The sequence below is a fragment of the Limulus polyphemus genome, unplaced genomic scaffold, assembly GCF_000517525.1.
Source record: "Limulus polyphemus unplaced genomic scaffold, Limulus_polyphemus-2.1.2 Scaffold4154, whole genome shotgun sequence".
Classification (NCBI taxonomy): Eukaryota; Metazoa; Arthropoda; class Merostomata; order Xiphosura; family Limulidae; genus Limulus; species Limulus polyphemus.
The window spans coordinates 1451-10981 of NW_013669764.1; the positions used below are offsets into that span (position 1 = coordinate 1451).

Below are 9531 nucleotides of genomic sequence, written 5' to 3' on the forward strand. Positions count from 1 at the left end.
TCTTTTAAAAAAGTCTGTAAAATCCATCTTTACTGGAGGTTTTTAATCAAAACCCAAACAATTTAGATATTTCTTTTCATATTGGTCCATGTGGCTCAAATGTAAGTGTGTCGGACTGAATCCGAGGGTCCATGGCTGGTTTCCTCTTAGCACAGTAGTGTGCCCTGAACTCTAGGGCAATGGGTGCATTAAAGAAATGACTATTAAATTCCATTATTCAATTAGAATAGACAAAGAGTTGTTGGTGGGTGCTTTTTAGGAGCTGCTTTGCCTCTTTTATGTAAGTTCAGTCTTAATTACTGATCAAGGCAATTTATTTTTGTAAGATCTTCAACAATAAAATTCATTTCTTTTAAGATTTTTGCAAAGGAAAATTTCTTTGATATGCTTTCTATTTCTATGAGTTGTAAGTAAAAGATGATATTTTAAGGCAGGACCTACTATTTGAGAACAGAAAATACTGGTTTGTCTTCATCTTGTGGACTGTCCAGTATTGCTAGAAATCTTTTTTGCTTCTGTTGGTTTATGTTTGCATTCTGTACCAAAAAGAATATAAGATATATTGTTCTTATTCAGTCAGTGGTGGGTACAAGATTTCTGTTTATTGGTACAGGTTGAAGAAATTAGAGGAAATGTAGAGAAGATCCAAGCTAATGTTGAGGAAGTGAAAAAGAAACACAGTGCTATACTGTCAGCACCACAAACAGATGAAAGTGAGTAGATTAGTTGGTAAATAATTTTTTCAGAGACCTTATTTGTAACGTTGGTCTTTGGCTGAATATTTCCGTGAGATAAATTTTAATCGTATCTGTTAGAAATTTATTTTATAAACGTACATCAAACCTACTCTAGATTTTTTTTGTTTTAATTTTAAATGTTGTCTATTAATTACACTCAGATGAGTTAACAGAGATGTATTATTTACCATGTGTAAATGTAAGATGTTTTCCAACATAAAATGATTGGTGTATGTAGACCACATTTTGTAGAAAGTAACTTTACTTCCAGTCAATTTGGTATAGATAACAGTAGATCAAAGATTATGAAGGAAAGATTGTAAGAAGGAGAACTTGACATAGACTTGTTGTGTCCATAGCATGACATTTAACTTTGAAGACCAAGATCACACAGGGTAAAGGTTCTCACTCTTCTCTGACTGTTCATTATTAAACTTTAAAAAGTAATATGTATATTTAGCACCTGGTGTAGAATCTCAAAACTAATAGTAATGTTATGGTAACTGTGTTAACTTGCATAGTTTTGAAGAAGTACTTGCTATATAAGAAAATAATGTTGTGAATTACAACTGAAGAATGTATCACATAGCTATAAACTTTGCTGCCATTTGTAAAACACATTTATAGTTATATATGGAAATATCAATAGATATAACACATATAATTTATAGAACTTGGTATTCAGTGTTTAAAAAATGATTTGTAATATTTCAGATAGGAGATTCTAACTTTCAAATTGTGAACATTTATTATTTTTTTATGTATGCCGGCATTGTAGATTCGTGTTCCTTTCACAAGATATCTTAATCAATATTTATTTTTAAACTATTCTCACCTAATATGCAGGGGAAAGTGCAACTGTGATTAAAAATGATGTCTTAAAAAGATTTTGTTCTTGCATTTTGTGAATAAAGCTAGTGTACATCTAATTACTACAGAATATATTTATAAAGTTGTTTTAATGAGAATAATACTTGATTATAATTCTCTTACTTTTATGATGAATTAATTGACATTTTGTAATGGAGTTTTCTGAACTTAAATTCATTATATATTTTAGTCTTATTTTAAAACAGCAATTTTAAAATTTGATGCAGAATTTCATCACCTTTTAAACCAAATAGTCTTTATATAATTAGCATGGGAACACCTTTGTTTCTTGAAATATTCCAGACAAGAAGTAACAATGTTAAGGTGTTTTAGTTTGACATGCTTACATGTTGCTGTTATGTGATTTGTATTTGTTAATGTGGTAACTTTCAGAGGTCAAGCAAGAATTAGAAGATCTTATGGCTGACATCAAGAAGGCTGCTAACAAAGTACGAACCAAGTTAAAATGTGGAGAATTTAACTGATATTTTCACAGCTATTTCTTTCTAAAAATTAACTTATATTTGAGTAACAATTTTAAACAAGTTAAAAGGTAGAGAATTTAACTGACATTTTCACATCTATTTCTTTCTAAAAATTAACTTATGTTTGAGTAACAATTGTTTTTTTTTACTGTAAGAAAGCTGCTTTAATGATTGATCAAATACTTCTCTTGGTTACTGAAAAAAGTTGTATCACAGGCACTTTTCTGCTGGTTAATACAAAAAAGTTGTTTCCATTAGTCACTGTTAGAAAGTTGCCTTATAGACAATTTTCTACTCTCATGGTTGCTGTAAGAAAGTTGAATTAAATATACACCATTCTTTTTTTTACTGACTGCGGGAAATATTAGAGGTCATGTGAGGTGTATATTATGTTAAAGTCATTTTGTTTACAATATTTCATTCATTATAAACTTGTATATTGTATATCTCTCTAATCTCGACAAGTTATGGAACAAAACATCGAACAACAGGAACATACCAGCATGATGTCAGCAGATTTTAGGATACGCAAAACACAGGTATGTCATGGTGCACCTATCATTTGGATATTTGATTCACCTTCAAAATACAGATTTTAGAACTTGGAAATTACAAGCATGTGTTTTATGTTGTTACTGTAACCGTGATGTTTATTACAGTTTTAGAACTCCAAAAACATAACTATGTTATATACATTGTGTTATTTATGCTGTGTTTTCACTATACAGAATTTATAAATTGCAGATATAGGAATTTGATGATATTCAAATCTCTGGGATATTTAATCCTATGTCATAAGAAATATTACTTTGTTTTTAGGCACTTGTGTAATATACTAAGTCTATTAATCTCTTTGGATTTGGTACTAATAGTTCTACTTAGTTAATATGACTGAATTAAGTTAAAGATGAAATCCTCTGGGATCTAGTGTATGTTTATCATTTCTGAGTCAGGTGATAAACTGTTTCAGGTTGTAAATCAACCAATGCATTGTAGCTGTAATGTTACACTTTAATATAGCCTGTGTTTTGTAAGTCTTTCATTTGGGAGTATGCAGTTATTGTGATGTGTACCTGACGAGGAGTATTAATTATGTGTTGTGTTTTGTTCCATTTAAACATATTTTAGCAGATATGAGAAGTTTATAAAACAAATTGCATTTCTAGCACTCTATGCTATCCCAAAAATTTGTTGAGGTAATGACGGACTACAACAAGACACAGACGGACTATAGAGAGAGGTGCAAGGCACGGATTCAGCGGCAACTTGAAATTAGTGAGTTTTAAAAAATATAGAATTTTAATTGAACATTTAGTTTATTTCTGTGTAATCAAGCACATATCTCCTGTGGATTAAATGTAAATTCATTATTTTTACAACCTGTTTGTTTGTACTGCAAGATTTATTTTTTGACCTATACTGACAATAATACTTAGGCAAATAAAGTTTTTAACTTTCAACAACAAAAAAACAACACATTTTAATGAAAGTTGTAAATTCATATTAATTCGGAAACCTGCATGTATCTTAAAAAATACCAGTTTTCGACTTAATTTTGGGTGTTCCTATCAGATGTCAGTTGTAGTGTGAGTGAAAGCTTGGTCAAGAAAAAGTACAAATATCAACACATTTTAATGAAAGTTGGAAATTCATAATAAATTGGAAACCTGCATGTATCTTAAAAAATACCAGTTTTTGACTTAATTTTGGGTGTTCCTATCAGATGTCAGTTGTAGTGTGAGTGAAACCTTGATGATGATGAAGTACAAATATCAACTTGATGCTATAAAGCCACACTAAAACAAGTTTAGCACAGTTTTAATTTGCTTAATATTTATAATTATTTCATTCTGAAATACATTTTTATTTAATTTTTCATCAGTCTAATTCATTATCCCCAATATCAAGTACTGAACGTTAAATATATTGCTGCAAGCTTTTCTTCTTCTTCTTCTTGATAATTACTTTTCCAATGGTCAGACACCTTTAGATGGTTAAGTGACTCTTTGCAGTTATTAACTTCAAATTTTACTTTTATTTATTACTCTTTAATATTTTTTGAAGTCATGCAACAACAAAAGTAATAATTTTTTTTTCAATTGAAACTTTTTTCCTGTTGTACTGACTTGTATCATCGTTTTACAGCGGGTAAGGTGACAACAAACGAAGAACTAGAAGAAATGTTGGAGAGTGGGAATCCTGCAACTTTCACACAAGGAGTAAGATTAAACATTAAAATTAAGAACAACTAAAAAATGCAGCTTAAATGTCAGTTTTGTTATTGTAAGTAAAAAGAAGTATTCTGAAACATTATCGTTAAGTTACTTGTACAAAGTTATTCTAATCCTGATGGTAGTGGAACATAATTATTTGATGGAAAAAAATGTGTTGCAAATGTGCTATATTCCGACTAATATCAACTTAAACCACTCAAAATGTGAGGTATCTAATGTGATATCCTGGTAATTTGAATAGTAAAAAAGTGTATCTTATTGGCAGTGCCTTGTAGGTTAACCCTTAAGTTTAGCTGTAGCTTGCAATATGAACCACTGCTTCTTTTCTGGGTGGTACTGATTGCAATCTACTGCTTCAGTGCTGTGATTTAAAACTGTTTGATACCACTAGAGCAGGATCTGGTCACTGAGATGAGAGACAGGCACTGATAAGAAATTCTTTAGAAATTAAGATTTCTGTTTCATGGCACATGGATACTTCTGCAGCATGTTAATCCAGCAAGTTATGGAACTCTAGGTCTGGAAAGTCCACGAGACTGAAATACAGTTATTTGAATTGAAAAGCTCCTCTAAATAAAAATAGTTTCTATTATTATTGTCAAGGGTTTGGAAGTTCACGAGATATTGGAATGACACGTATATTCCTGCAGCATAGCCATTCACAAGTTACAAAATTCCAGATCTTTCTTGATGGTGCAGTAAATTGATTATTTTCTGATTCACCTAGAAATCTACTAGTCTATCCACTCCAATTTCTGTTTTATCTTTGACTTGTGACAGTAGAGCAGACTTCTTTTTTATTTCCATTTTGTCCTGGACTTACGATGGTAGAACAGACTTCTTTTGTGTTCTATCCTGGACTTACGATGGTAGAACAGACTTCTTTTGTGTTCTATCCTGGACTTATGATGGTAGAACAGACTTCATTTGTGTTCTATCCTGGACTTACGATGGTAGAACAGACTTTTTTCTATTTGTTGGGTTGTTTCAATTTTGACCAGGTTTTGTAGAGATTCATTCTTACCTATTCACTATATGTCTTAGGAACCTCAGCTGCATCCACATTAGTTAATACTTCTTAGGTTTAAACTAATTTTCATTTTCTCAAAAACCGTCTTTAGTTTCTCTATATATCAATTTCCTGGAATAAGAACACACCTTCAGCATGTTAACTTTCCTCATCTAGCTCAACAACTGGGTGTCTACCATTTTGTTTATGTATTTACCCATTATTACTAAATCAAGAGTATCTGGGCTATGACATTCACCCCCCCCCATAATATTTGTGCAGATCCTTAGGTGCTTTTTTTCTTGACAGTTACTAATGCCAGCAGTCAAAGAGTTTTAAAAGATTAATTGATTCCTTCGTGAAGCATGTGGTCAATTTCAGCATCCATGAAGCTTTAGATTTCTCAGGTCAGCTGTTGAGGCTACTGGGTAATCATGCTTGCAGCAGACATGTATTACAATCATTGGTACTGGGTAATCATGCTTGCAGCAGACATGTATTACAATATTTGGTACTGTGTAATCATGCTTGCAGCAGACATGTATTACAATCATTGGTACTGGGTAATCATGCTTGCAGCAGACATGTATTACAATATTTGGTACTGTGTAATCATGCTTGCAGCAGACATGTATTACAATCATTGGTACTGATGCTGCATTGGTGGTATTTTCTCAAGCTGTTCATCTGACCTAGTGTCAGCTTACTTCAACAGCAGTTGAGTTAATTCTTCTTCCTGGATCGTATCTAAATTTTATTTTACACATTTCAGTAGAGGTTGCAATTGGAATGGTTTTTAATACAGTTAGCAACAGTTCTGATACTTCCAGTCACTGCTACATTTCCATTACTACTGCTTGAACTATAACTTTGATCAACAGTTTGTTTGGTCCATGAAGTCCAACTTCCTTATGTAATAGCACAACATGACCTGATAGAATATTTGTTGGTGCGACTGGTTGATGTAGAGTTTGTTAGTGAGCATACCATTTATGTACGCTTTTAAAATGTTATTAACCATAACTTTGTTTAAATCTTTTGAACTTCTCTGAGGGTTTTTAGTGGTATTTTGTATTTAGATTTTATAATATTTTTTGTGAGTGAAGTATCTAAATAACTACTGTTATGATAAATATGATAAGTGAAAAAATATCCTTTGCTTAACTAAAACAAAACTTTAATAAAAGTTTAAAGAAGTTGCGGTATGACTTTGAAAAGTTTAAATTTGTTTTGGATAAGTACAATTGTTTTGGTATTACTTTGTTGAGAGATGGCTATTTAATTTATGTCATAAAAAATAACCTCCTTTAACATTTTCTGGTTTTTTATTTGGAATTTGTTTTTTGTAGTTGTATGGCTTATCACTCTCTGTCTTCTAGTTCAACTTATGAAAGACCAGAGGCTTTCATTACGTAATAATTGAAGTGTATCAGCAGTGTGTTATTATCCACATGTGTGACAGTAATCAACTGGTTCTTTGTAAAACAGTGTGTCATTATCCACATGTGTGACAGTAATCAACTGGTTCTTCATTCTAACCATACATGTGAATAACAACCCATTGTTTTTACACAGAACCAGTCAATTCTAGGTGTACATGTAAATAAGGACACACTGTTTTACAAAAAACCAGTTGATTACTGATACACATGTGGATAAGGATACACTGTTTTACAAAGAACCAGTCAATTCTAGGTGTACATGTGAATAAGGATACACTGTTTTACAAAGAACCAGTTGATTACTGTCACACATGTGGATAAGGATACACTGTTTTACAAAGAACCAGTCAATTCTAGGTGTACATGTGAATAAGGATACACTGTTTTACGAAGAACCAGTTGATTACTGTCACACATGTGGATAATGACACACTGCTTTACAAAGAACCAGTCAATTCTAGGTGTACATGTGAATAAGGACACATTGTTTTACAAAGAACCAGTTGATTACTGATACACATGTGGATAAGGATACACTGTTTTACAAAGAACCAGTTGATTACTGTCACACATGTGGATAATGACACACTGTTTTATGAAGAACTAGTTGATTACTTTCACATATGTGGATAATGACACACTGTTTTATGAAGAACCAGTTGATTACTGTCACACATGTGGATAATGACACACTGTTTTATGAAGAACCAGTTGATTACTGTCACACATGTAGATAATGACACACTGTTTTACAAAGAACCAGTTGATTACTGTCACACATGTGGATAATGACACACTGTTTTACGAAGAACCAGTTGATTACTGTCACACATGTGGATAATGACACACTGTTTTATCGACTGGTTCAGTGTAAAAACAATAGGTCATTATTCACATTTATGCCTAGAATTGACTAATTCTGTGTCAAACAGTGTGTCGTTATTCACCTGTATGCCCAAGAATTAACTGGTTCTTTGTAAAGCAGTGTGTCATTATTCACATGTATGCCCAAGAATTAACTTGGTCAGTCTTATGAAAAGCAAAATCTTTGATATAAACTTGATTCTCCATAGAGCATAGTTGTTTAAAGATTACCTTTATGTTGATTAGTTTATTTGTTTAAACCTTGATAATTCAAAAGTTATAGAAAACTGACAGTGGTGTATTACTGTTTGAAAAGAGAAATAAAAAATTAACCCCCATTGCTACAAGTAATTTACTAAATAAAGCTTCAAAGAAAAGTTTTTTTTATCACTCTTATGTGACTATAATTCTGCAATTATATATGTAGTAGATTTTGATATGTCTGAAATAAAATCAATTTTTTTGTCATTTTACTAAACCTTTTTTTGTTGTTCATAGATCATCATGGAGACACAGCAAGCCAAACAAACACTAGCAGACATTGAGGCTCGTCACAATGATATCATTAAGTTGGAAACCAGCATCAGAGAACTACATGACATGTTTATGGACATGGCCATGTTAGTTGAGAGTCAGGTAGGCATTAGCACCAGACTCACTGAAAGGTTACTTTTGGGTCAACATGTATGTCACAAAAAAAAGTCTTAACTTTGTTACTGCTTAATTAATGTGGAGCCATAGTTGATAGTTTTAAAATAGATGGACTTTCAAAGGAACTATTGCTGCTTCTGCTGACATTTGAAATTAAGTATACTAAACATTAAATGTTCAAATTAAAGTAACAAAACAAATAGAAAACTCGGGTCGAGGGTGTGCCAGAGTAAGAATAAGTAATAGAAGTTGTGTTAGGAATATTTGAGTTTTACCCAAAAAATCAAATAAGTCACAAATGTATTAAATGAAAGTCACATGAATATCACTAACGTGAAATGTATTTCAACTAAAATTTTTGAAGATTAATAAAGATTAACTAGTAGCTCGTGATGTATAGGTTGTTGTACTTCTTCGTAGAAACAAGTTTACACATCTTAATCATGGCAGTGTTTCACTGATCATGTATAATGAATTAAGGTTAATTTCTATTTCAAACCTCTTATTTTACTATACTTTTTTCTAAACATTGCCAAGGCCTGGTTACAATATAATACACAAGGCAGCAGAAACTCAATAATTTATAATTCAAGTAAAATGTTAACCATTCAGTTACAGATTCAGTTTGTTAATGCAAAGATTTTCCTTAATGCAGAGACGATTTTCAAGTTGTTTATACCTACGGACAGATCATTGCTTTGAATTCCCAACTTCAACACGTATTGTTAAGGATGAAACACAGTATTCAAATTACCCTTGCTTTTTGAGTTATAATGCTCGCAAGCTACAAACAATTGTACATGACTATTAGCACCCTGTGAGCAGAGGCCTTTACATTTTAACAAACGTTTAGGTAATATTCCCAAGGAACGAGGATAGTCTGAGTATAATGTTTCAAGTTTTTATTTCAAAATTATCTTCTGCTATTTGTATGACCAGTCTTGATTATTACCTCTGGATTAAAGAAAGTCTTCTCATTCAAAAATACTGAAACCAGAACTTAACCAGTTAACCAGACTGTTACCTGTTAATTAATATACCTAGCAAGTGGTCAGAAATGGAGACCAGCTGATAGTAAAAGTTGTTGGTATTTTTACTAAATATTAGATCATCGAGAAATTAATGTCGCATTTTGGAACACTTTCATTACCCCCCCCCGAAAACAAAACGTACATAATATATAATAGTTAAAGAACCACCTAAACATCACATTAGTGTAGCCTATATAATGTGTAAAGT

The 9531-nt window shown here is 31.8% G+C and overlaps 1 protein-coding gene across 3 annotated transcripts in view; it reads left to right on the forward strand.

Moving 5' to 3' along the window:
- Positions 1-585: 585 nt before the first annotated feature.
- LOC106470672 (syntaxin-like) overlaps positions 586-9531 on the forward strand; it is a 20421-nt gene continuing 11475 nt past the window's right edge. The window contains exons 1-6 of one of the 3 annotated variants that reach the window (XM_022399315.1): positions 586-713; positions 2001-2074; positions 2557-2631; positions 3259-3367; positions 4238-4311; positions 8140-8277. In XM_022399315.1, coding sequence (XP_022255023.1) covers positions 2027-2074; positions 2557-2631; positions 3259-3367; positions 4238-4311; positions 8140-8277 — 444 coding nt within the window. In that variant the 5' untranslated portion in view covers positions 586-713; positions 2001-2026. Of the gene's footprint in view, positions 714-2000; positions 2076-2155; positions 2161-2556; positions 2632-3258; positions 3368-4237; positions 4312-8139; positions 8278-9531 lie in introns of those variants that run through there. The other 2 variants (XM_022399316.1, XM_022399317.1) reach the window with 2 other exon arrangements.